Genomic DNA, 27,862 nt, shown 5'->3' with positions numbered 1-27,862 from the left:
GAGATGTGCGAGCGGGCGGCGCGCCTGTGCAGGGCCGGCGCGCACAGGCTGCTCCGGGAGCCGCCGCCGCAGGGCCGCGCGCTGGGCGGGCTGCTGCGCTGGGTGGGCGCCAGGATGGGCGAGCCCCGCGCACCGCTCGTCCCTGACATTCCCATCGCAGACCCCGACCCCGGGCCCGCCGCGCCGCGCGGGGGCACGGCCGTCATCCTGGACGTGAGTATGCGCCGGACCCTCCGCCCAGCGCGGCTGGGTACCAGTCCGTAGCCGGGATCCGAGGACCCTCTCCTCCATCCGCTCCTGCACGTTCCCGCATCCCCGCATCCCTTAGCTGGGACCCTCCTCCCGCGCGAAGACCCCAAGAGCAAGCCCCAACTCTCATTGCCGCTGAGGCGCCTGTCCCCCAATCCAGACCGCACGATCCTCTCCATCTCCCCCCTCCACTTTCACTCATCCCTACATCTCCACATCCCATAGCTGGGACCCCTTCTTCCCTCAGGGATCCCCCTCCCCAACCCTCAACTCCAGCCGGACTGGATCCTCACCTCCATCCTTTTCATCCACTTCCTTCCATCCCCACATCTCATAGCCGGAACCCTCCTCCGAGTGGAGACTCAAGCCCCCAGCCCCGTACCCAGATCACGACCCTCTTCCTCAGTCCCCTCCCTCTGTGTTCCCGTTTCCACTCATCCCATCGCTAGGACCCTACTCCTCTTTAATCGCGGCTGGGGCGCCTGTTCCCACTGGAACTCCACGACCCTCTACATCCCCTTCCTTCACATTCCTGCACCCACCCCCTCATCCCATATCCCGGACCCCTAGAGCTTCCTCCATAAGTCTGGCTACTATTCCCCTCTTCTGGTCCTAACCAGACCCTCTCACTTGAGTCCCTACGACCGGGACAAGAGCCCCTGGGCACCTCTACCCCCCTCCTCTCTATCCGGGATTCTTCCCTTAGTGATACCGCTCCCTGAGACCACACACAGCCCCTGAACCACCCCTTAACTCTTCTCTGCTAAGGAAGCTGAGCCGCCCCACCCCACCCGCTTCGTGCCGTGCCTCTTTGAGAGTGAAGCCCCCTCCCCACCTGCTCTTTTCCCATAGAATAAGAACCATTGCCCGGACCTAGGGGTCCTCACCCCCTCCCCCAGCTCTTCCTGCCACCTTCCCTTTCCTGTTCTTTCCTTTTGACTCTTGGACCCCAGACTCACTCCTCACCCCACCCAGCTCCTCATGCACCACACGGCTCCCCCCCCCCCTGCAGTGTAGGGGAGTCACATGGGCAGGAGAGGACTGGTGGCCAGTGGAGGGGCTCCTGGGACTGGTCCGAGGGGGGTGCCTTTACATGTTACAAGGTTCTAGGAGAGTCAGGGTGTTTTGAGTGTGTATGTGCACGCTTGTCTGTGTGTGTGTGTGTGTGCGCGTGAGTGTGCCACACACCCCTACAAGTGTCAGGGGACTAGAAACCCTATCCCCACCTTGCCTCCCTTGCTAGTTCTCAGAGCCCATCCTGTCAGAGCAGGATGATTTCGGAGATGGGTGTTCTCATGAACGAACACAGAAGAGTATGAACAAACACAAGAGGTGCACACACGCCACACATGCACGCACACACTCGCCACACGTGCACACACACAGCAGGACCCAGGCAGAGTCCAGAGTGGAGGTGGCAGCTTGGCCCTCTTTCAGGGAAGCCTTGTCCAGCCCTTTCCTCTGCACTCGCTGCTGTGTGCAGCCTGAGCCTCTATTTCCTCATCTGTGAAGTGGGGTAAGGAGTAGGGGGAGGGTGTCACTCACGCTGGTTCTGGGAGCCACGTTCCTTGGTGTCACTTGGTGCTACATCAACCTAGTCATTTCCACACCCAGGCCTTTAGGGGTCTGGGAGTACCCAGAGAACACACGGTTCCCTTGTCCTGTTGTCTGTGGGGTGCAGGTGAGCAGAGCCATCTGTCCTTTGACTCCAAGAGACTCAAGGGGGTGGCACTTCCTGCCTGGCTTAGCAGAACCCCGTCAGACCTCCCTGAGTCTGGGAAAACCCGGGGCCGGGGGGAACCTGGGCACACTGTGAGCTAAAGTCTCCTTCTGGATAAAGGGAGCCAATTCTTCCCGGACCCTGGGACCATCTCAGACCTTACAGTGCTGGGTTATGAACCCACACAGGGAGCTGGTTAAAAGACAAGCATGGCTCAGTGGGTCCAGTGTTGGACATCAAAGCTCTTCTGTTAACTGGGAGGTCTTAGCAGACACCTTGCTCTGTTGGGAGCTGCTGGTCCACCTGCCTGGGTTATGGCCTGGGTTGAGCGGCTTTTGGAAGTGCCCTGTGATTATCAGCAACAGCCTCTTGACCCTGGGCACCCAGACTTGTCATTAAATGACCTCGAGGGGTTCACATGTCAGCCAAACAGGGAGTGACTTCGTCTCAAAGTGCAGGTCCCGAGTTTGGGCTGTTCCCCATCCCATCCCTGCTAGTTGCAACCAGAACATTCCTGCCTGCCTCTCCCCGCATCTCATAATGACACCATACTTCCTGTGGGCTGATCTTGTCACCAGGCTTCAAGATCACCTCCTTCGGAAGGGACCCAGGCAAGCCAGAGCAAGGGGAGGTGGGTCCTGAGAAGAGGATGGTGGGGAGACACGGCTCTCATGGGCTCCTGAGCGTGGCTGGGTGCAGCTGGGTGCTCAGCAATGGAGGAGTCTAGAGGAATGAGTGTACGCACACCTGCAGAGATACATGTGGGTGTGCGTGAGTGTGCAGCACGAATGTGTGTGTCTGTCAGCAGCCGTGGGCAGGCTGGCAGTGCCGAGGGAGAGGGAGTGGTAGCTTCTGAAGTAGTTAGGGGAGGGGCCTCTGCCTGCTGCTGTCTCTCTAACTGGGTCCCAGCCATGGGGTCTCCTGGGGAAGTTTGGGCCTCCAAGCTGCTCCTGGGAGAGAGATCTTAGCTGGGTCAAGAGGCTGCTGAGGGCCTCTGCCCAGACCCTGCCCAGGACTGACACCAAGTCTCCTCTCTGCAGATTTTCCGCCGTGCGGATAAAAATGGTGAGTTTCCTTCCGGGTGCTCCACTACCCGCAGCATTCCCTGTCCCGGTGTTTTGTGGATAACAGTTAGGGGTGGCGACATGGACACCGATGAACCTGAAGGCGAAGAGCACAGGAAGTCCACAGGCCAACTCCTGTTACTGTTCTGTGCCTCAGTTTCCCCTTCTGTAAGCTGAAGCAGTAATAGCTGTCTTGTGTGCTCCCCTGAGCTTTGGGGTGAGGTAAAGAGGAGATGCTAGTGACCTAAAGACACTTCAAAAGAGAACCAGAGAGTGGTGTGTTCATCCATGAAGAAAGTACTCATGAGGCCCTTGCCTGTCACCTGCCCCAGAGGCCCTGGTTCCCTTCCCAAGTGGATTTGAATTCAAGGTGGCTCTGGCTTTGTCCAGCTCCTGTGTCATTTCTGGGAGCCATTGCTGACTGCCCCATGTGGTTGGTGGGGTGGGATAGAGCTCTTTGGGATATGAAAGGGCAGGGGAACAAGCCTGGACTAGAACCATTGCAGAGGAGTGTTGCCCTCTTTGGGCCTGCTCTAGGGATGATAAGCATAATTCCAGGCCTCTGGGTGAAGGACCACCTGCAGATTCCACATGGGAAAAGGAGATATAGGGGGATCAAATGGTACTGAAGATGTGGTAGCTTTGTGCAGAGCCTTCACGACCCAGGAAAAGAGTCCTGCCCCCGCCTCAATATAGGTCTCAGGGGTGTCAGCCTGCAGTGGGCCTCGTACTGCACCCTCCTGACTCCCTACCACTCCCACAGGTTGAGATTTTGGACTTGTCTTCTCTGGTGAGTTCACTGTGCCCAAAGCACAGCAGGTCCTCTGCCAGTGTGTGGAAGATGCCTTCCCTCATGAGAACAAGGCTGTATGTCTCTGGGAGGCTCTCATGATAAGGACTAGGTTTGACTGTGCTAGATTGGGTAGCCAATCCCCAAGGGAAGGCTAGAATAAGAGGCCTGACTAGCAGCCCAGGGTATCACCCTACAAGACTGCATTGACAGCTGGCAGAGGGGTGAGGACCAGCCAGCATGTCCCTCCAGGGATGAGGCTCACAGGCTCTTGCTATTTGAAAGGTCACTGCAGCAGGCTGGGCTCCTGCTCATTAGTAGTGCCACCTGCAAACAGCCCCACTTGGGTTGCTGGCAGAGGTGACGAAGCTCCAGGACAACTTGTCGTCTCTAATTGGACCAGAGGCCAAGTGGAGGATATTTTCCTCTTAATAGCTCATACGTACTCATTAAACTTGCGGCTACCACCCAAGGTAAATGTCAGAAGGCTTCTAATCAGAGGATCTACACACCCTGTCCTCCAGCTCCCTGTTCTCTCTGGGTACAGAGGATATTGAGGTATCATCTATGATAAGGGAAGCTGGGCCTGGTGTTAGCACACCCCATGCTGTGCCTAGGGCAGACATGACTAATCAATCACAGCACGTATTCATTGAGTCTAGTCTTTTCTATGCAGTTCAGCTACTCTATGAAAGATGGAGTCACTGACTACTCCTCACCAAAAGGGTGGGGGACTGTGTTGGCACCTACCATATGGCACAAAGTCCTGCCCTAGACTATATTGAAGGTCTGAGTTCAGACTACTAATGCCTTGTAGAATGACCCAATAGAGGGAATGTTCCCTTTCCCAGAGCTAGGACCTGGGGCCGGGGTTGGGAGTGATCACTATAGGAAGATTAGTGATGTCAGGTTAGGACATTACTTAAACAGTGTCGGAGTCAGATGATTGAGGGGGACACAGAGGGATGATTGCCTGGTAGAGAGCATGCAAGGTGTTTGGTCCCTAGAAACTAGCTTCTGTTGTCTCTGTTGGCTTGGGATTACCAGTCAGTAGACCTCAGTCTGACAACTGGGAGTTTGTCCTGGCAGTGGTTCTGGGAACAGGCTGTGGGCCACCATGTGCTCTTCTCTCGGAGACAACTGCCGCTTCCTTGCCTGTCCACTGCAGATGACGGGAAGCTGTCCCTGGAGGAATTTCAACTCTTCTTCGCAGATGGTGTCCTCAATGAGAAGGAGCTGGAGGACCTCTTCCATACCATTGACTCAGACAATACCAAGTGAGTCCAGGCTACTGGGGGGCGCCCTGGGGATGTGTAGGTTCCTCCCTTCTCCATAATGACAAGGCTCTGTTTAAGGGCAAGAGGCCTGGAGCTCTCCGACTCACTAATCCAAAAGTCAGACCTATCTCACTGCCAGGCTGAGGTGGAGGTGTGAATCCTGTATGTGTGACTGCCACAAAGTTTGTCCTTTCTGAGCCACTTTGGCCCAGAGAGAAGAGACCCTGGGCCCGATGTAGTACACACAGGACTGACGGGACATTGGCAGTGACTCTGTGTTCTGATTCCAATGTTACTCCAGAATCTGCTTTCTAAGATCCTGTCCCCATGAACCCCCATCCCAAACCACCCTTACGCATAAGAATCCCAACTCTAGCATGAACCTCACTTGTGACCTTGGAGCAAATTGAACCATTTCTGCAACCCAGTCATGACATGGACCTGCAGCTCAGCCTCGCAGGACACCTGCATAAGTGTGACACCTGCATAAGTGTGCCCTGCACACACACACACACACACACACACACACACACACACACACACGCACGGGCCCTTCACCCATCTTTGTCCATTGCTCCTGAATTCTACCTGGGTGGATAAGAGGCATCTGGTCACCTTCCTGAGGTGATGAGGACTAAAGTGGGGGTGCTAGAGCAGGCTGGATCCCTTGGGGGTCTAGACTAGTATGATCTGGGCACATGGTTACTACCAAGCTAGTTTGCAGGGGTCAGAGTAAAGTGGTAGCCTGAAGTCCAACCTGACAAGATGTCATTTCTGGGGATGCCACTGTGCAGGAGTGACTTCAATCCTCATAGCAGAGCAGGGGACACTGTCTTCAGGCCACATGAGGTCTCACAGCCTCTCTGCAGCCTCCTGGGCACCCACTGAGTGATACATCCTCCCTGGGAGCCTCAGGTGTCAGGCTAGCTAGGTGGAGGAAGAGGAGGCCCTGCTTTAAGAGGTTGATCTGGTGGAGGGGATGGGAGGGGCGAGCAGAGTGGACCTACTTTAGGGGAGGTCAAAATTCCGAAGACATTCTGGATTCCTTCCTCCAGTATCCCCCGAAGTAGGAACTGCAAACATTAGCCCCTGGAGTTGCCCAGCATGCTTTCTGGACGCAGACAGCTCACATGTCAGAAGCAGCATTCCGGGATATCAGAGAAATTCCAAGGCAATCGCCAGTCTTGGAATCTACAGAAAACTTTGACCCAGACGCATGCTATTGAATGTGGAATCGACCAAAAGCAGTCCTAAGCCAGGGTACAGGCTAGGCCCAGGAAGGAGAAGGCATCAGAACCCACACGGCCACTGCCTGGTCCCTCTGCTACAGCATCAGGCACGGATGCCTTCACACACCTCCCTCAACCCTGAGCAAGGACCAGATCCTGCTCTGCTTTGCTGTCAGGAGTGAAACCCAGGGCTAGAATGGAGGCTGACCCAGGGCCCCAAGAGTTCCAGGAGGGGCAGTGGTATTACTTTGACAACCTGTGATAATCACAGCCCACCCTGCAGCCTCCCCACCCCCCGCCCCGCCCTGCTCCCAGGCTCAGCCCCTCATTGGTCCCTTCTACTCAGGATATGGCCCACAGGCTTTGAGACAAATATTGAGCAGCCAGGTGGGGTGGCATAGGTCTGTAACCACAACAGTCAGGAGGCTGAGGCAGGAGGATCATGAGAGTTCAAGGCCAGCCCGGGTTACATAATATAACCTTATCTCAAAATAAAAGAAGAATACAGACCCTGGTGGGCAGGCAGGTGGCTCCCGCTCCAGCCTCTGCTATGAAGTGGAGTTCACAATATCAGTGCAGAGGGGGCAGAGAGGGCCACCCAAGTGTTTCAAGGACTACACAGAGGGTCAGAAACAGGCCTGCTGACTCTCTCCCTCACCCTCATTCCCTCCCTCCCTCTCTCCCTCTCCAGCCATGTGGACACCAAGGAACTGTGTGGTAAGTACCTGAATCTACAGCCACCATGGTGTGGGCAAGATTACCCAGAGGTGGGCAAAGCAGTGTGGACCTGGGTGGGGCTGGTGGGAGGGCCCCAGGGAGAGGCTGGAATCCTCTGTGACCCCTGACCTTTGCCACCTCCTTCCCCAGATTACTTTGTGGACCACATGGGAGACTATGAGGATGTCCTGGCCTCCCTGGAGACCTTGAACCACTCGGTCCTGAAAGCCATGGGCTACACCAAGAAGGTCAGTGGATGCGGGTAGTACACTCCAGAAGCTAGGGCCTGAGTGAGTGCCGGCTGATTCTAGGTTTTTCTGAGCATTGTTGTTCAAGGGTGTCTGGATCTGTGGTGACAGATGTTGGTAAGGGCTCCTCGAGGAGCCAAGACAAACCATGTAGAGAGAGAAGCACCTTGGTGGCTAGCCCTGTCCAGGAGGGTGTGCGTCAGAGTGTGAGGGCCTTTCCCAGGGTCAAGCCTGGTCCTGGTGTGGATACCTGGTGAGGGCAGGAATCCCCGAATGATGGGCTCCTTCAGGGGTGGTGCAGACCTGGGGATCTGGAAGCGGGGATTTAGGTTTTATCTATCTGAACTTGACCCAGGAGTGCACTGGTGTCTCCTGAGGGGCTGGCACATGGGTAGTAGAGGAGACCTAGCCCATCTGGTCAGTGACCAGGCTGAAGGACTGGAGTCTCCCTTTCGCTGTCGGTGAAGTGAGAGTGTCCATCTTCCAGACCGTGACTGAACTCAGGGAAGTAGGTCCTCTAAGCTGCTGAACACAGGGCTACATAGGTAATGCCAGCTCCCTCAGTTCCTCACGGGCAGCCTGTGCCCCGCCTGCAGCGGACTGCCATGCACCCAAACGTGGCTGAGTCTGCCCCCCCACCCCCACTCCACCCCCATCCCCACTCCACCCCCAACCCCACTCCACCTCACCCCCCAACCCCACTCTACCCCCACCCCCACTCCACCCCATCCCCACTCCACCTCACCCCCCACCCCCACTCCACCCCCATCCCCACTCCACCTCACCCCCCACCCCCACTCCACCCCCACCCCCACTCCACCTCACCCTCCACCCCCACCCCCACTCCACCTCCACTCCCACTCCACCTCACCCCCACCCCCACTCCACCTCACCCACCACCCCCACTCCACCCCCACTCCACCTCACCCCCACTCCACCTCCACTCCCACTCCACCTCACCCCCACCCCCACTCCACCTCACCCCCACTCCACCTCCACTCCCACTCCACCTCACCCACCACCCCCACTCCACCTCACTCCCACCTTACCCCCACCCCCACTCCACTCCCACCCCCACTCCACCTCACCCACCACCCCCACTCCACCTCACCCACCACCCCCACTCCACCTCACCCACCACTCCCACTCCACCTCACCCCTACCCCCACTCCACCCCCACCTCCACTCCACCTCACCCCCACCCCGACCACTTAGCCACACATCCCCACTGTCGTTCTGGTGTTGCGCTGTCAGGAGTCTTGCTGTTTGCAAGTATTTTCAGAACCTGTGAGAGCCGCTCTCAAGGGGTGAAGGGGGCTCATCGTGGCAGTTTTACTTAACAGCCCGAGTGTCCCACGGTGTCTGGAGCATTAGCAGGGTGTCCCAGGCAAGCGCATTGGCCTCCTCTGCTGTCACTGGCTGTAAGAGGGAGGGGATGATGGATTGTGCAGACCCCTCCCATCTAGGAGCAGAGCCCTGTCTCCGAAGGCTGTAATGAGGCCTTGCTTGGTCCCACAGAGTGCTCTACCTGCTCTTTGATCATGGCATGCAGGACTAGAACCTCACCATCCCAGGAGGCTCAGCCCAGCCTTAGCCATGGTGCCACAAGGACCTTGCACATGTGGCCTCAGGTGCTCATGGTGGTTTCAGGGGATGCTGGAGCATCCTTGCAGGGCCTGACAATGGTAGCTGACTTTTGTTCCCCTTCTTGGGTATCCCCTAGCTGGCCTGTTTGTAGAAAGGCAGCTTGCTGATGATCTGAATGCTTTTCTTGTGTGCTGGCTAGCTTTTATTTCAGCTTGGCATAAGCTAGAGTCATCCGGGAGAAGGGAATCTCAATTAAGAAAATCCCCCCAACAGATTAGCCTGTGAACAAGCCTGCGTGTTGTGTTTCTGGATTGATGATCGATGTGGGGAAGCCTGGCTCACTTTGGGTGGTGCCACCCCTGGGCTGGTGGTCTTGGGTGCTATACGAAAGCAAGCTGAGCAAGCCAAGGGGAGCAAGCCAGTAAGCAGCGCCCCTCCATGGTCTCTGCATCAGTTCTTACCTTGGGTTTCTGCCCTGACTTCTATCAGTGGACTGTGATGTGGACGTGTAAGCTGAAATAAACCCTTTCCTCCCCAACTTGCTTTTGGTTATGGTGTTTCATCCCAGCAAAAGACACCCTGTGATCCCTGACTGTAGCTGACTGCTTTGATTTTGTGGTGCAGCAGCCTCTGTCATGGTTAGCTGGGTTAGTCTCCTGCATGGTGACTAATATGGGCTCCTCCGGTGACTCTGTTGCATGTGGCATATTCCCCAGATCCTAACACATCACAGTGACGCCAGGCCCCAGCTTTTCAAGTACATCTCTCCAGCATCTTTCTGCTAATTGCAATATTAATGCCAGCTCTTATTTTAGAACCCTCTTCAGTTCAGCCTGTGCAAAAATACGTTTCGCCTTCCCCTTTGTTCAGTCTTGTCTTGGGTGATGGCAAGGAATCTGCTCAAATGCCGGTGGATTTTCTTTTTAATGATCTGATGATCTTGCTTCAGCTATCGATGGGTGGAGTCTATTTTTAGATTCTCTCATATTGAATATCCAGTGCTCCATGATCAACTCTTATCAGAACATCATTCTTTCATCATCTTCCACTCGGTTCTGTCCCCGACTGGGTGTCTTCTCGCTGCATTAGGAGTTGAGGTGGGATGGTGGCCTGGGGAGCAAATCATGTGACTCGGGCATCTCCTGTATGCTTCACCATCCCTGAGATGTACAGCAGTGTTTTTTTCTATTAAAAAACAAAATGTATCCAGAGCTCTTGGTTCAAAGAACTGAAAGGGTAGGGACTCTTGTCATAGGTCTTATTTTGTTGTTTTATGTGTGAGGTGTTTTACCTGCATGTACATCAGTGCACCATATGTGTGCCTGGAGCAGGCAAGAGCCAGAAGAGGACACTGGATCCCCTGGAACTGGAGTCACAGATGGTTGTGAGCCACCATGTCGGTGCTGGGAATCGAACCCTGGGTCCTTGGCCCGAGCTCTTAACCACGGAGTCATTTTTCCAGCCCCTGGAATAGGTAGTTGACAGCGAATCCTACCTTTAGTCATTCCTTTTTGGTGTGTTCCCTTTATTCTTTAACAAACCTGGACATGTTCACCTCCATGATTAATTATGCACAGTGTGTTCTCATGATTGTTTTTAAAAGTCTAAATCGTTGTTGGACCAAGACAGACACTTCATGCAGAAAAGGACAATAAAAAGTCCTTACGTGGTTGTGAGGTCAGGGCTGTCACAGTCTCAGAACACTTCGGATACAGCGCTCAGATACTCCTCCCTCCATCCCTCCCTCCGCCCCTCCCTCCGTCCTTCTTTTCTTTCATTTTGTTTGTTGACACAGGATCTCACTGTGTAGACCAGGCTGGCCCCTAACTTGCCACCTCCCTGCCCCAGCCTCCTTAGTACTGGAGTCAGAAGCACAGGCCACTTCCAGCTGCTTCCTACATTTTACAGATGTTATATTTGACAGTGTTGTCTGTTTTAACCAGCTGATTCTCATAGGCAGCCCCGGACACTTATTTAATACGTGTGTTATGTTTTCTAATTTATTTTTGCTTCTTATGATTATAATTCTTGTCCTCTGTTGGCTTGGGTTCATCGTCACCTTGGTCTTTTTTTTTTTTTTTTTTTTTCCCCGTATGTGTGAATAGAATGCTTTGGTTCATATGAAATTCTGAAATCCAAAAACCTGACCTTTGGTATTTTTGAGGCCACCACAGCCGGTACCACGCAGCGTCTTTGTCCCCAGCGTTTTCTGAACTGTCTCTTGCATTCACTGTGTTGTGTGTGATAAAGATGGGTGACCAGGAAGTTTCCTCCCCCATCGCGTCCTGTGTGGACTCATCTTTTGGTTGCATGACGCTTTGTCTTTATGATGGTCTCACAGGTGCCTGGGAGGGACATTTGGAGAGCGTGGAACATCAGACCTGAAAATAGATGTCCTCCTGCCTTTGCTGGGAAATGCATGCAGCTGGAACACATGCTTTAAAAACACAAAGCCAGTCTGTTCTGCACATGTTAAGTGACACCTCAGTGGTGTGACAGCTGGTTTTGGAGAAGTCAAAGGACGTGTGTGTGTGTGTGTGTGTGTGTGTGTGTGTGTGTGTGTGTGTGTGTGTTGCTGCTATCTTTCCACCACCATGGGTCCTAGGGATTGAACTCAGGTTGTCAGAATTGGCCGCAAGTGCCTTTACCCGCTGAGCCGCCTTGCTGGCCCTTTTCCCTGTTTATGATTTTCTAATTTATCTTTCTTGTGGAACATGAGAGCTAACTTCTCATACTAAGTAGTATCTTGTCATTTAATTCTTGTTGTACTATTACTTTTCTTGTGTATATTTTCATCCATTCTGTTTGATGCATTTAGACTTTTATTGTATTTTTTTTATTGTACCAAATAATAGTATTCAGTTCAGAAAACAAACTATGAAGTGCCAGATTCAGATCACCCAGAACCTCGATGATGGAGAAGAGTTTTGGTGGATAATTCTTGCAACTTTTTTAATGTGTAGTTCTTTAATTTCTTTAAAATTTTTATTTTAAGTGCCCTCGGAGGTGAGAAGGAGGTGTCAGATCACCTGAAACCAGAATTACAGAGGGTTGTGAGCCGCCATGTGGGTGCTGGGAATCAAACCTGGGTCCTCTGAAAGAGCAGCCAGTGACTTAACCACTGAGTCATCTCTCTAGCCCCAATATTTTTAATATGCTGTCAGGAAATTTTTATTTGCTGCCTTTTAATTAGTATTTTAACACTTTCCCTGTAATTTTTAAGAGTGTCAATTTAGTTACTTATTTATTTATTTATATTTTCAGACAGGGTCTCACTGTGAAGCCCTAGATGGCCTTGAACTCACAGAGATCCACCTGCCTCTGCTCCCAAGTACTGGAATTAGAGGTGTGTCTTAGGGTTTCTATTGCTGTGATGAAGCTTCATGGCTAAAGCGAGTCAGAGGAAAAGGTTTGTCTGGCTTATACTGGCTTACACTTCCACACTGTAGCCTGTTTTTTGTTTTTCCTGAGACAGGGTCTCACTGTGTAGTCCTGGCTTGTCCTGAAACTCTCTCTGTAGACCAGGCTAGCCTTGAACTCACAGAGATCTGCCTGCCTCTGCCTCCCGAGTGCTGGGATTAAAGGTGTGTGCCACCACCTCCCGGTAGTCTGTCATTGAAGGAAGGCAGGACAGGAACTCAAACAGGGCAGGAACCTGGAGACAGAAGCTGATGCCGAGGCCATGGAGGAGTGCTGCTTACTGGCTTGCTCAGCCTGCTTTCTTTTTTTTTTTTTTTTTTTTTGGTTTTTCGAGACAGGGTTTCTCTGTGTAGCTTTGCGCCTTTCCTGGAACTCACTTGGTAGCCCAGGCTGGCCTCGAACTCACAGAGATCCGCCTGGCTCTGCCTCCCGAGTGCTGGGATTAAAGGCGTGCGCCACCACCGCCCGGCTCAGCCTGCTTTCTTATGGAACACAGGACCACCAGCCCAAGGATGACACCACCCACAATGGACTGGGCCCTCCTCCATCAATCACTAATTAAGAAACTAATTAAGAAAATGTCCTACAGGTTTGCCTGCAGCCAGACCTTATGGAGGTGTTTTCTCAATCGAGGCTCCCTCCTCTCTGATGGCTCTAACCTGTGTCAAGTTGACATAAAACTAGCCCGCACAAGGTGTGTCCTACCATGCCTGGCTGAGAGTGTCTCTTAAATAGTCTTACTTGAATTAACTAATTTTTCATTTATGATTGAGCATATGAGTTGATTTCTAAGATTTTACTGTTGTAAATATATTCATATATATGTAATATACATATATTATGACTCTCACCCAGTGCATACAGATCTGTTCCCTCTTTATTTTTTTATTTTTTTTGGTTTTTCAAGACAGGGTTTCTCTGTGTAGCTTTGCACCTTTCCTGGAACTCACTTGGTAGCCCAGGCTGACCTCGAACTCACAGAGATCCGCCAGCCTCTGCCTCCCGAGTGCTGGGATTAAAGGCGTGCGCCACCACCGCCCAGCCCCTCTTTATTCTTAAGAAGTGATGATCAGAACTGGATGCTTACTGGTCTAAAGAATATGAACAAGAGGCTGGAGAGATGGCTCGGAGGTTACCAATGCTTGTTGCTCTTCCGGAAGACCTGAGTTCAGTCCCTGCTCACAACTCTTCTAACTCCAGCTTCCTCCTCTGGCCTCCATAGGCACCTGAGCATCCAGAAAAATAAAAAGAAATCTTAAAAAGAATATGAACAAGTTGAATGTAGTGATACAAATCTGTCACTCTAGCTACTGTCCAGGCTGAGGCAGGAGGATTGTTACGAGTTCCAAGCCAGCCAGAGACCTTGTCTCAAAAAAGAATATGAAGAGCCGAAGCCTCTTGATACTCGGCCGACTTGCTTTCTATGACAGCTGTGTCCCTGACACCAAGCTCAGCAAGGCTCACAGCAGCCTCGCACCAGCCCCGAGGATGAAGTAACAGCCTGGTGCACACTGCGTCCTCAGCCTTCTTATCTCTTGTCATGTTTTCTCATTTAAGCTCTAGCGCCCTGGCTAAGGCAGCTGGCCCTGTCTGCCTGATCGAGTGTGATTGCAGAACCTCTCTGCACCGGCTTCTGTCTGCAAAGCCTTTGCTACTCTGATGGGGTGCGGGCCGGCTGCATCTTGTTTAATCAGCTCTGGAACAGTGTCTGCACCCAGGAGACCATGGCTGCCTTTTTTCATTATGAATGTTCCATCCGGGCTGGCGGCTCTTGCGGTCCTTTGTTCTTCCTCTGTTTCATTCTTCCTTCACCTCTTTTACACTCTTCCTTTTGATGGTCTGCTCTGCTTCATTGATTATGACTTAGAAGATAAAAATCTTCATTTTCATCGTATTAGTGGCTTCTGGAGCCAGGCATAGTGACGAACGCATTCAATCCCAGCACTCAGGACAAAGAGGCAGATGGATCTATGTGAGTTCAAGCCCAGCCTGGTCTACAAAGGAGTTCCAGGAAAGCCAGGACTACACATGAGACCCTGTCTCAAAACACACACACACACACACACACACACACACACACACACACACACACACCACACATCTCTGTAAACATCCTCAATCCTATTTTTTTCTTAGGTCATTAAAAGCATCTCCTGTTCACTTTGGGGATGAGGGAATTCTGAGATGGGAAGATGTAGTTTCAGTAGTTTGACTTAATCTGACCATTGAGAGGACTCGGCTTGTCAAGGAACTTACTACCAAACCTAATGACCTGACTTCAGTCCTGAGGACCCACATGGTGGAGGGCAAGAACAGACTTCCACAGGTTCTCCTCTGACCTCCATACATGCATCGTGGCACAAACACACGTGCACACGCACACACGAAAAAATAAATAAATAAGTGAACAATTAGTGGCTAACAGTAAAGTTCTCTCTTTACCTCGGAAGCCACTGCTCACACAGCTCCCCTCGTTGGGGACCTTTCTCTGTGGCTTGAGCCTGGATGTTAGGGGAGAGTCTCAATCAATTGCTGTCCACAGAGTCACAGGGCAAATCGAATGCTCTGCAGGGCTCTGGGCAACTCCCAGTGACCTGCAAATGGCTTGTCGCAGAGACATGTCACAGGCACAGCCCCTCTGGCCCTTCACTGAGGAGCCGCTCTTGGCTGAGGAGAAAAGGGTACTGTCTCCATTGTCCCCTCCCGGCTAGAAGGTGGCCTGTCTTTGAAATTCCCAGCTACTGAGTTCACTGAGAGCCCTGTCAGTTCCTGGTCTGATTGTTGTGAACCCCACATCCTGTCTTGCTCATTGCCTTTCCAGCAGCCTTTTTCTGGGGGTGGGGTGGTTATTTATTTTTTAAAACCATGTTTGGAGATATTCAATGGTCAGAGTCCATTGCTCCCTAGCCTATGGGTGGCATTGGGTTGTTGGAAAGACAGCCAGGAGCTGCCTGCACCTCAGGCTAGGATGTCTTCTCCACCAGGGGCTGCCCACAGTGGCTCCAAGCCAGGCCTCGGGACAGAATGTCCACCTTCGTGTACCCTCCCCTGCACCGCCCCCCACGCCTTGTCCCTCAGCCTCTCTGTCTTCCAGCCATGCTTTCCAATGTGTAATTATTGCTAATTAATTCCCAGTCAGAGTGATGGATAGTTTAATTTGCTTTCCTTGAGAGCCTTGTTTTTCTCTGCTTTACCAGGGACTGGGCAGAGTTCCAGTGTACAGGGGGAGGGGTCACTCCAGAGGGTGAAGTCTCAGCGGCTGAGTCCCAGCACCTCTCCCCCACCCGCCCACCCCAGCGGTGGATACCACCGCACCCCTGTTGACCCTAAGAAGCCAAGCTTCTCTGCAACCTTCTGCAGAGGCAGGAATCACAACGAGGGACCGCAGTACTGAAGTCTTGCCAGAAGGAGAGGCTCTGCTGCGTCCCCTTCTCTCCAGAGCGTGCTGCTCCTCATCCTGTGCACCTGTCTACCCCTCCGCTACCCTACTGTTGTGCCCTCCTCACCTCTGAGCACAGGCCTCAGAGGAGTTCTTTGGGACTCATTTAACCCTCCTGCCTGCACTGATTCTCTTCAGTTAGTTGTCTGAACAGCAATATGAAGACTCAGGGCACAAAGAATTCTTGTAGAAGAAAGAAGGGGGCAGAGTCCATGAGGCCCTCTTTCCTGGTGCTTTCTCTCTGTTGCAGCAACAGAAATGCCACTCAGTGATTGCTGGTGTTATTACCGTCATGACCACCATTATCATCACCAACACTACCATCACCATCACCAGCATCACCATTAACACCATCACCGCTACCACCATCAACACCATCACCACCACTATCATAATTGTCATCGCCAACACCTTCATTGCTGTCTTCACCATCATCACCATCATCACCGTCACCAACACCTCCATTGCTGTCTTCACCATCAACATTGCTATCACCAGTTTCCCAACACCATTGCCAATGTTATCACCACTGTCAACTCGGCTGCCACCTTTACCACGGCAGCTACAGTTCACTGTCTGTCATGTGATGGGCACTGTGCCACGCATCTTATAAACTCATCTGGTCCCTCATGGGTAAGACGGGAGACAGCGCTACCACTGGCTGGGCTTGGAGAGGTAATCCAAATGAAGTCTGAGGTCCCGCCTTGGCCTCTGAATCTGGGGGCCCTGCTTTGGATGCTCTGCAGTCTCTAAGATGCAGCGGGGGCAGTGCAGGGCCCCACACCACAAAGCAGAGACGTTAGCCCAAGGTGTCCCCAGCCCCTGTGCCAGCCCACATCCAGGTTCTCTCCCAACGCCCCCAGGTTTATGAAGGTGGGAGCAATGTGGACCAGTTTGTGACCCGCTTCCTTCTGAAGGAGACAGCCAATCAGATCCAGTCGCTGCTCAGCTCCGTGGAAAGTGCTGTGGAAGCCATTGAGGAACAGACCAGCCAGATCCGGTACGTCAGTGGGACATATGGGGGTACTCAGAGCAGCCTGACCCTTTGTATACCCCAAATCTTGGTGACCTTGGTCAAGTGGCTGCACCTCTCTTGTATCCCCCACCCAACATCTCCAACTGCAATCTGAGGACACACTTAGGACCTAGTACCTGAGTCCTGAGACTTACGTGGGACAGAACACGTTTAGGAGAATGGCTGGTGTGGGACATGCATTCCTGGGACCCATAGTTCTCCTTGTTCCCACAATACTGGCTTGCTGCCTGGCCCACTTTGAAACACCAGAAACCAGTTTGGAAAGTGGTACCTGGCTGCAGGATGGGGTCACAAATGCCACATGCCAGAAGTGGAGTATCCAGAGGGAAATGTGTTCTTGCCAGGAACCCTGTGGATCCCCGAGGACTCCCTTCTTTGTTACCTGGAGAGCTGTAGGAGTGGAGGGAGCTACTGAAGGCAGGGTAGGACCAAGCTGATGCTGAAGGAGATTCTGGAGAGGGATGAAGTTCAAGGTGTTGCTCATTTGGTCTCTGGGTATGCAGGCAAACACCTGGGCATTTCTCATGGGTACCGTGAGTGCTGTGTGCCTGGTACCTAGACTGAGACACTTTAGTCTTTTCAGCTAAGAAGGGCCTGCTCAGCTTGAAGCCCACCCACATGCTGCCTATAGCTGGCTGAGCAAACACCTGTCTGTTCAGAGCAGTAAATGGGGCCCACCCACAGGTGGCAGCTGCCAGGGAGCCCATACCCATGGGCTATCCAGTCTTGGCTTTATCTGTGTACAACTTCAGGGTGCCTGGCAGAGGGGCACAGTGTGGCCAGGATGCTCTTTTGCTGTGGGGTGAGGTTTGCGTGGGTGTCCCTTGGTCAGTGAGGACCTCAATCAGATAGGGCCGTGAGGGGTTCTTTTTTTTTTCTTTGGTTTTTCGAGACAGGGTTTCTCTGTGTAGCTTTGCGCCTTTCCTGGAACTCACTCTGTAGTCCAGGCTGGCCTCGAACTCACAGAGATCCGCCTGCCTCTGCCTCCCGAGTGCTGGGATTAAAGGCGTGTGCCACCACTGCCCGGCCGTGAGGGGTTCTTAAGTGACACCGTTACCAAATGTGTTTGCCGTCAGCACTTGAAAGGGCAGTTCATGACTCTGCACATGTGGGTAGCCTGGCGATCCCGAGTTCCCATTGTCAACAGCCACCATTCTGGGAACAGACAGCTTTCCCTTTATTGATTTATTATTATTGTCTTAATCCAACTGCCCCCTTTTTCTCCTGCTGCAGGCAGAGAGCAGCCTTGGGCAATTTTCCTGGCTGCCTTCCTACGCTCCGTGGTTCCATCCATGGCGCCACCCGCCTGCCCCCACCTGGGAGGGGATAACTCCGAGATGTCAGTGGAAGGAGTGGGTGGTGTGTCTTGATGGGAAATCTGTTCCATGCCCACAGACACCTCAAACTGCCCCACATCTAAACACTTTTGGCTCCAGGCCCTGAGTTCCCTCGCACTACCCTGTGTCCCCGCCCTGGAGCAGTCCCCAGGGATGCTGTGTTCCAGGAGAAGCTGCTATACAGACCCTGTTGCTTGAGGGGCCTCCCACTCAGCTCTTCATGGTCTGAGGGACACACTGAATTTGTTACTGGTGTGTAGAGATGTGTGATTGACAGCTCAAAGCCTCCGCTAACCTTGTCTCGGTCGGGGAGCTGAGCCTGCTTCCTCAACACAGGAGAAAGACTTGCTAAGCTTTCAGGGGTCACAGGAGACAAATTCAAAATGTACTAAAGGGTTCAGGGATGGGGGGGTGTCAGCCACGCACCCTGTTGACTGGTATGTCTGTAGTCAGTTTTGCAAGCCCATCTTTGTGCATAAGGCATTGGCTGTTCACCCTGCATTTTTTGAGGACCCTGCTGGGTGCCTGTCGCTGTGCTGGGGGGTGAAGGGTGCCAGGTGAGTTGTGTCCATGGGGGAAGGAGATATGGGGTCAAGAGATGGAGTCTGGCTCAGGCCAGGCTCAGAGTATTGTCTTGCTGTCTTGTTGGGGGTAGGGTGTCTCACTGGCAAAAATCCAGGTCTTCTACCCCGGAAACCACTCCACAGCACAGTGGCCTCTACTGAGGCCGGGAGGGAGGAAAATACACTGTGTATCCCCAGCCTGGGCTCAGCCGTACTGGCTGGAAACTATAAGCTAAGAGGTCAGCCAGACAGGTTCCCGGCCCAGCCTTATGCCAGCCATGGAAACGAGCCTGTGGAGCATAAGGCCTGGCCTCTGGAGTTCTGACACAGAGCTATGGCCCCACTGACCATATGGCCTTGGCCAAGTCACCTGCCGCATGGGTCTTGTTTCTTCCTCTGTGAAAATGAAGGCCACTCTGACCATCCTGCAGGCGTGGGCCCACAGGGCAGGTCTGTGCATATTTCAGGACACAGTCAGGGCTTCGTAAGTGTGTGGTGAAGGTCGTAGACACGGCCATGGTCCTACAGCTGCCCTCATCGACACCTTGTTTCTCCTATGCATACCTCAGACAGGACCACTGCAGACCCAGCCACGGCGTCACCGAGAGCCACTATGGAGGCCCAAGTCCTCCCTACATCCCCAACCACAAGCTCATGGCCCCGGAGCCCGGGAAGAGCCTGCCTGTGGGTAAGAGAGCATCAGTGGGCACTGCTGCCCTCTAAGGGGACCCAAGGAATCTGCACTAGGTCCTAGCCTGGGGTTGGGGCTCTGCCCCCTCAGGATGGTCCTGCCCACCACCAGCGTCTCTTTCTTTCTCAGCCACAGGGGAGCCAAAGGAGGAGGGGCTGGAGGGCCAGATTAGCCGGTTGGCAGAGCTGATTGGGAGACTGGAGAGCAAGGTAGGCCGGCCCCACCCATTTCGCCTTTCTCCCAGGCCTGTCCAAATTAGAGCTTGTGGGGAGGTTGAGGCCAGGACAGAGGCACCCTGGTGGGTTGGAGGTTTAGAGAGCTGGCCTGAGGTCATGGTCCTGCCTATGGGAGGGCAGGCAGCCTTCCAGGTGCAGAGGGTAATCAGTAGAGATGTGTGATTGACAGCTCAAAGCTGTGGACATGTCCAAGAAGAAAGCCAGCCAGCTCCAAGACCGGAGGCATAAAGCAGGTGTGAGTGGGAGCCAGCGGGGGTTCGAGGCAGGTTCCAAACAGAATGCTGACAACGCAATACAGTCCGGAAGTGTGGAGCAGTCCAGCCTTTACAGGGACCTTTCTAGGGACAGTGTGTAACTCAAAGTACTCCTAAGGGGGCTTACAGATGGGTGGGCTCAGGTGTTCCTCTGTTGGAGCTGGGTTTCTGCTGTTTGACTTCGAGTCAGTGGCTTACCCTCTCTGAGCCTGAAATTCCTGCTTGGATGACCGCGGAGATGTTCAGGAGACCAGTGTTCGTCACCAAGGCGCAGGTGGCTCAGGTCAGAGTCTGCTGTCCCAGTTAGCATCTAACCTTAGCCATGTTAGCACTGCTAGTCATCCTTTACCAGATTCCCCCACACGTGTGCGCAGGACTCCCACGCACATGCCTACACCGAGTGACAGGTGTCTCAGAGCCCTGGGATTGAGGTAACATTTCTTCTGTTTTTCCGTATTTCTTTTGCAAGGATCTCTGGCACTTGGCTGGGTTGGGGGCTTTGTTCTGAGGGACTCGTGGGCGTGAAGCAAGGGCCTTCTCACTGGGAAGCAGTCTGACTGGAGGAAAGGCTGTTGGTGGCTCAGTTGCGGGGCTGTCCCCCTCCCACACCCCTTTTAAGCCTGCTGCCCTGCCTGGGGTGAGAGCAGCGCGGTGGGGACCTTGTGCCCGGTTGTCATAACAACTCAGTGGGGGCCCCAGGAGGGAGGCTCTTTGAAGCTTATTTTTAGTACCCCGGTCGCCCTAACAACCAGGCTTGCTGGTAACCAGGAGCACCTAGGCATCCTGGAGATGGTGGGGCGGGGTCCCCCAAGGTCTCTGATTGGCCTAAGCCACTAGTATGGGCAGATTCAAGCCAGCTTCAGGCTCGGGGGAGCCCCCAGCTGGCCAAGCAATGCCTCCAACTGTGCCTGGAGGGCAGGGAGGATGGAGGTGCTGGGTGGTAGGTCTGGGTACTGCTGGGCTCGCCATCTGACTGCGGAGAGGCCAAAGGCTCCTGGTGGGGCCCTAGCCCTTCGGGAGCTGCCTGTGTGCCTGTTAAGTAATAGAAACAAGCTTGGACCTGGGAACACATCTTACCCACCGGGCACTTTCTTGAGATGTGTGGGCAAGAGGTCAGTGGAGGCTGGAGGTGTGATTCAGAGGCAGGCCCTCGTTTCAAACGTTTGAGAATCCCACCCCACCTCGCCCACCCACCGCTGTTTTCTTCAGCAGTGAATGCGCCTCTTGCGTGCTTATGTGTGTGTGGTTGGATTTCTGTCAGGTGGGGATGAGACATGGGTCTAAACCCAGGTCCTAATGCTTAACCCATTGGGGGAAGCTTTAGAGCCCAGGGTTCTGTGCTGTGTGTGACGTAGTGATGACCGAACACACATGTGCACTTGGCCCCGTCTTGGGTGCCAGTCACTGGTGACCCACAGAGCTGGCGTGGCTTCTGCATTCCTGAATCACACAGCAGGCCGCAGCTGGCTCAGGGAGGCTGGGAAATGAGATGTATACAGAAAGTTTTCGGTTCAGGGCTTTGGGGGAGCATCGTGCAGGCCACCCCATGCAGACCATGGGTTCATGGGGAACCCAAGGTCACTGCTAGGGGTGAGGTAAGCAAGTTATGGGTCTTAGGGCTCTTATGAAATCTTGGTAAAAAACGGTATCCTGATTTGGGGCCGGCCCCCTGAGTGCCTGTTACTGTCTATGATTTCCCTGCCCCAGCCACACACCCCAAGTTTCTTGGGGGCCCATCTTGGTCTCTGAGCCTCCCAGTGCTTCAGAGGCCTGGGTCACAAGGAGCCCTCTGTCATTTCCCTGACTCTCTGGCTTCAGGATCCCCCTTGACGCTGCTGTATAGGAGCTAAGCAGCCTGTCCACAAGGCGTGGCCCTGGGATCCACGCTTCCAGCCTGGGAAATCTCAGAGCCCCTGGCACATTGGGACAGGGGCTGTAACTCTGGGGGTCCCAGGTACCCCGTGCCCTGGGTGGGACCTTGGGAGCCTCCCTGGAGGTGGCCTGCATCACAGGCACCGCTGTGTTTTGTTCTAGACCCTCTGGTTTGACCTGCAGCAACGCCTCTCAGATGAAGAAGGCACGGACATGGTGAGGCCCTCTCCGCCCCTCCTCTGCCCTGTCTCTCCAGCCCTCTGAGGAGTGTTCTACAGCTCCATGTCTCTGGCCACCCTTCTCTGCCTTCCCCTCCCCAAGGGGCATGGTGCGCTGAGGCTCTGGGATTCTGATAAAAAACATCTGGCCTGGAGCAGAGCAAGCATCTGGCCCGCTCTGTCAGAAAGGCAGCCTGCTAGTCACAGGCTGTGTCTCTGGATGGGGCTCCCTGCAGCGTCCCTCCTGCCCTGTTTGTGGGGACCCCTCGGGAGTTTACCCATTGGGCCTTGTTCTCCGTTAGCTGATTTGCTCACGTAAGAATGAAGAGCCTGGTGGGTTTGTTTTGACCCTAATGCCTTGACCCCTCAGAAACAGGGCATGGGGTGCTGGGACTTGGCCTGTCTCCATGGCTGGGGAAGGGCCTGGCACACATGTTCACTCCTACCTTGGCCCACAGCACCTGCAGTTGGTCCGGCAAGAGATGGCCGTGTGCCCTGAGCAGCTGAGCGAATTCTTGGACTCCTTGCGACAGTATCTCCGGGGCACGGCTGGAGAAAGGAACTGTTTCCAGTAAGTGACAAAGCTTTCTGTGGAGCTTGTGGGGGTGGTGACCAGGGCTTCTGGCTGGCAGTGGGATGGGGACCGGGCCGAGCCAGCCCTCCCCTAGGGGAGGCACATGACAGGGAAGCTAAGTGAGGCTCAGCCTCATTCCAGCTGTAGGAGGTGGTGGGTGAGTTCACCCCCAAGCCTCGGCTTACTCATCTATCAAGCAGATCGTGTGTTGGGAGGATAAACAGAATAATGTGCCGGGCCGAGGCCATTCTGGTTCATGCTCCACTCACCCAGAGTGACCACTGTTACATAACACAGAGCCTAACTCAGTCAGTGACTGCTTGATTAAGGGGAGAAGCTGAGTCTCCAGGAGCGGGGAGGTCTTCCAGAATGCAGGTCGCTGGCCCCCTGCCCACTCCTGTCCTGCCAACCCTGGGTAGCTCAGCAAGGTGAAGCAGATGAGTGTGGCCACCAGTGAGGGTCTGCACATAGCCAGTACAGAGAGAGGGAGATGGTGGTTTGGCTGGACAGAGTGATGGGGGAATACCCTAAGGAGGGGCACCAGAAGCTGTGTGTTGGGATGGCATCATCGGGAACCAGGCTGCTCCTGTCTTCTGTGTGAAGAAGATAGGCTGAGGGCTGCAGGGAGAAACCACACACTTCGGTAAGGAGGAGAGCCCTGCTTTGACTGATGACGGATGGGGAGATGGGAAGAGGGTAGGCAGGGGATGGCTGGGCCTTTGGCCTTCGCAGTCCTGATAAAGGATCAACTCACCAACTGCACATCATCACATTGGTTGTGGAGGTCATGTCGGCTTCTTGGTGCCTGCGGGTCTGCCGTGATACCTGTCTGGAGGTCCCCAATAAGGACAGGGCTCAGTGAGGTGCTGTACAGATGGTTTTTCTTTGCTGGGCTGGGGCTGAACCAAAACTCTTGTGGGTGCTGGGCACATGCCATCTCACCAGCCACATCCCAGCCCTTGCCATGGTTCTTAAAGGAAGAGAGAGGAGGGGAACATCACCCTGGGGTCCGGGCACCCCCCTTATCCTCACCTGGGCCTTCCTGGTTCTGTTGCCCCTCCCACCCCAGTCCCTGAAGGGTGGCAGACCCTGTCACAGGATCTGTACATCAGTGCACGAGGCTTCATCCTATGTGTCCTTCATACCCAAGCCTGCCCTGCTGTGCCTTCCTGCCGGAAGTTCCCTCCTGAGAAGCCAGCAGCCAGGCAAAGACAGTCACCTGGCTGACCGTCATCATCCTGTGGTAGCCACACTCCTATGGTCCCAATTGTCCATGATAACCTTTGCTGTGCCTAGAGAGAGACCAGAGTAGGCACCTGCCCTGGCTGGCACAGGGCCATGGGCTAAGGCTGGCAGGCACCCCCGTCCACTCATCAAGAGCCCTAAGGCTGGAGCACAATGAACTACCGATGAGGCACAGTCGCAATCCCTCACTTCTCTCATAAATGGCTTGACTCAGAATTTGCATAGCCTTCACCCTAATGAGGGACACCTCTTTGAGGGGCTCAGGTACACTTCTGCCACATGTGGGGTCCAGGAGGAGCTGGTGGGGACAGGGACAGCACTGAGTGGGCCCTTGACACCACCAGAGCCCACAAGTTCATATCACTGCCTCAATCGCCAGCATCTGGCCCATCTGAAATGGAGTGACATCCCAGGTCATTCATTCAAGGGGCTTGCCTGGGCTGCAGCTCATTCATTCTGGGATAGCCCTTCCTGAGTTTCAGTGGCCTCTTGTCAGCCCAGGTCTGGGCTTCCTGCGGTTGTCTTAAGGCCCAAAAGAGACAGAGTGAGCAGGGCACAGACTGTATGCTTTGGTTTGAAAAGCAGGTGTTTTGTGTGTAAATGTACGTGTGTGCGTGTGTGTGTGTGTGTGTGTGTGTGTGTGTGTGGTATCTGTAGGTCAGAGGTCAGTCTTAGGTGTTGTTCCTGAGTTGAGTGCCCAGCTTCTGTGCATGCGTGTGTGCGTGCGTGCGTGTGTGTGTGTGTGTGTGTGTGTGTGTGTGTGTGTATACACTAGGGGTTGGGATTGGGGGTGTTTGTGGAAGTCTGTCTTAGGGTTTCTATTGCTGTGATGAAACACCATGACCAAAAGCAACTTGGGGAGGAAATGGTTTATTTCACTTGCATTCCATATCACAGTTCATCATCAAAGGAAGTCAGGACAGGAACTCAAGCAGGGCAGGAACCTGGAGGCAGGGGCTGATGCAGAGGGCATGGGGGGGTGCTGCTTACTGGCTTGCTCTCTAGGGGTTTCCCAACCTGCTTTCTCATAGAAGCCACTGCCCAGGGATGACACCACCCAGTAGGCTCGGACCTTCCCCATCAATTACTAAATAAGAAAACACCGTACAGGCTTGTCTACAGTCAGACCTTATGCAGGCATTTTCTCAGCCGAGGCACCCTCCTTTCAGATGACTCTAGCTTGTGTCAAGCTGACATACAACCTAGCCAGCACAAAGTCAGAGGTCAGCATGCAGGAGATGGGCCTCTCCTCCACTATGTAGGTCCTGGGAACCAAACTCAGCTCATCAGGCTGTGTTTCAGGCACCTTTACCTGCTGAGCCATCTTACGGGTCTTAACATTGTTTTCTTGAGACAGGATCTTGAGTTTTTTCACACGGATTTTGGGGGTTGAACTTAGGTTTTCACAGTCATGTGCCGACTGAGCCACCACCCCAACCCCCAAAATCAGAAGTTTTAAATCATCTAAAGTCTACTGTCACTGTGGGCCCTGGTGCTGTGCCGGGTGGCCTTGCGGCTGCCCCTGGAGGCTTGCAGGGCCTGAGAGTGGGTTAAGCTGCGCGCTCTCCCGGGATATCCCTGGTGTCTCCAGCTCCCATTGTCCCAAGGAGGACCAATGGGGAAGACAGAGGTTGAGACTGTGGCGTGCATCTGTGGGCGCAGACAGCCACGGCCAGCCACAGATGTGCATGTCCCTTCCCTGCAGCATCGCCGCGGTGAGGATGGCAGATGGCCTCACCTTTGTCATCTATGAGTTCTGGGAGACGGAGGAGGAGTGGAAGAGGTAGGCACAGCCTTGTCCCTCCCCCATGCCAGGGGGTGGGGCTATGGTAAGATGGAGCTGGCAGGCTCTATGTTCCTGTTCCCTCACCCTGAGGACCTTTAGAGGAGAGGGTGGGTGGGACGGTGAAGAAAGAGCCTGGCTTCTGGTTGCAGAGGCATCTCCATCTGGGCAAGCTTCCTTTCCTGGCTAGCTTGTGCCTTTCACCCGGAGGCAGCAGGGTTCTTAGTGAGACCCCTGACCTAGGCTCTCCATATGGCACCATGCATGTAAATCTCTGCCCTAAGGACTCAGTTTCCCAAATTCCCCCCCCCCCCCCCCACACACACACCCGGCCCCTGCCACCGCCACTCAGCACCTGCCTGCGTCATCAGGTGCTGGGTCTGGATCCTTGTTGTCAGTAGACCTGCCCGGTGCCTTGCGGCTGGCCACAGGGTACTGCGCTGGTTCAGAGCACAGCCCAGGCACTTCCCTGACCTCCCCAGATGGAGACACCGTACTGGAGAGGTTTCTAGTTCCTGTACAACACCAACACAGGACAGACAGAGGGGGTCACTTTTGCCCCTGTCCTCCCCCCGCAGCGAATATTCAGGGCTGTGAGATTGAGGACCTGGGTACTGCAGGGAGGAGTGAGCACACGGGGCTGGCTCGCAGACACAGGCTCCAGCCCCCGGGGGCTGTGGCGCTGTCATCTGCACAGGATTCAGCCCTTCCTCCGTCGCTGCAGCTAATCAGGAGGGGAAAGGTCGGGGCTAGAGGTCTGATCTTGCTCCCATGGGCAGTCTAGAGCCAAAGGCCTTCACAGCCCCTCCCCCAGACAGAGCCGGACTAGACCTGGGCCCACACCTAAAGTTCCCCACACCCCTCCTCCGAGACATACCCCCTGGACTAATCCATGCTCCTGGCTTGCAGGCACCTACAGAGTCCTGTGTGCAAGGCCTTCCGACACGTCAAGGTGGACACTCTGAGCCAGCCTGAGGCACTCTCCCAGATCTCCGTGCCAGGTAGAGGGCCAGGGACAAAATGGTCACTGGGGTGGGGTGCCCCAGGTCTCTGAGCAGCACCAGCCACCTTGAAGGGTCCCAGGACCTACAGGGACTTTTTGCTCACTCACCACCAGGAATCCTGGTCCAGATGCATGCTCCTCACCCAAGGCTTGGTGCATGGACAGAGACAGGGTGAGGCCGAGGCACCAGGGGGTACGTGTGGGGACTCACACAAGAAACTTAGGAAGTATGTCTGCCCAGAGAGAACCTAAGACCCCCCCACCCCCCACCCAGGGCCTGAGTGAGCAGCATAGGTTCGCAAAGCCTGGCCTGGAACTCTGCCCAAGGTCTCCTGTACCCACGCTACCCACTCCTGCTCACAGCCATCCCAGCCTCCACGGAAGGGGCCTTGATCCCCATAAGCCCAGCCACTGACCACTACTCTCTCTCTCTCTCCTGCCTCTAGCTGCCTGGTGCACTTCAGGCCGAGACTGACTCCTCCTGAGGCCATGCTAAGGAGCCTAGTGTCCCCCCCTCTTGTAAAGGACAATACCCCTTTTCTAGAGACTTTGGTACACAGCTGTCTTTTCAATATACTAATAGAAGGATGTGTACTTCCCCCTGCTCTGACACAGAGGAGGCCCCTCCCCTGGCATCCCACACCTGACTTGACCTGGCAGAGTGTACTGCTGGGGTGCTGGTGAGGCCAAGGTTAGCCGGGATGGCTTCCCAGGCCAGCCTTCAACCAACAGCTTCCCGCCCCAGCCTGCCTCTGGCCTCCCTGGCTCCTAACGGCTGAGGCCAAGCAGGACCCACCTCGGATGGATAGGCCTCTTTCTCTACTCCCCTCCTCCTTGAAGGCCCTCTACCTGGTAGGAGCTGTGACCCTGTAGTACCCAAAGTAGGCTTGGGTAGAGCCCAGGTCCCCAGCACCATGCTAGGCCCACAGCCACCAAATAAAGTCTGGTTAGGAACGGTGTGTGTCGTGTCTCTGTCCCTTTCCCAGCTGCCGTCAGCTGGAGGAGGGAGACAGTTGGGGATGCCATCGTGGGCAGTACAGAGCCAGGGTGGCTCCTAAGCCAGCTCTCCCTGTACCTTGGTGTCAGTCGAGCGATGCCTCGGGGTAGGTATCTTAACAAGTGAGTTTGGTGGCTCCTGGGCTACCTCAAGTGTAGCAGCTCACAGGAAGTGCAGGGGCCTGGCTGCGTCATTCACAGTTCGATGGAACAGGGTACTAACAGAAGTCAACTAAGGAGGACCAGGCACAGAGCCTCCATCCAGGCCATGGGGGACACAACTGCTTGTGACAACTTGTATCAGGTGTGACCAA

General features: G+C 54.3%; 1 protein-coding gene across 2 annotated transcripts; it reads left to right on the top strand.

The window, feature by feature from the left end:
- The first annotated feature begins 3 nt into the window (after positions 1–3).
- Necab2 (N-terminal EF-hand calcium binding protein 2) lies at positions 4–27,506 on the top strand. 2 transcript variants are annotated; one of them, XM_052727913.1, is made up of 13 exons: positions 4–213; positions 3,010–3,034; positions 4,992–5,100; positions 7,021–7,046; positions 7,197–7,294; positions 16,604–16,740; positions 19,246–19,364; positions 19,497–19,576; positions 21,892–21,945; positions 22,406–22,518; positions 25,472–25,549; positions 26,459–26,550; positions 26,999–27,506. In XM_052727913.1, the coding sequence occupies exons 1-13, from the start codon at positions 4–6 to the stop codon at positions 27,025–27,027; spliced, it is 1,170 nt and encodes a 389-aa protein (XP_052583873.1). In that variant the 3' UTR covers positions 27,028–27,506. The 2 variants fall into 2 exon arrangements, with proteins under 2 accessions (XP_052583873.1, XP_052583874.1); XM_052727914.1 differs by lacking the exon at positions 7,021–7,046 and having other exon boundaries at positions 129–213.
- The last annotated feature ends 356 nt before the right edge of the window (positions 27,507–27,862 follow it).

Source organism: Peromyscus californicus, unplaced genomic scaffold (assembly GCF_007827085.1).
Source record: "Peromyscus californicus insignis strain IS unplaced genomic scaffold, ASM782708v3 Scaffold_8__1_contigs__length_139910024, whole genome shotgun sequence".
Classification (NCBI taxonomy): domain Eukaryota; kingdom Metazoa; phylum Chordata; class Mammalia; order Rodentia; family Cricetidae; genus Peromyscus; species Peromyscus californicus.
Note: the sequence above shows the minus strand (reverse complement) of the source record. Positions and strands in the feature narration are given on the sequence as shown.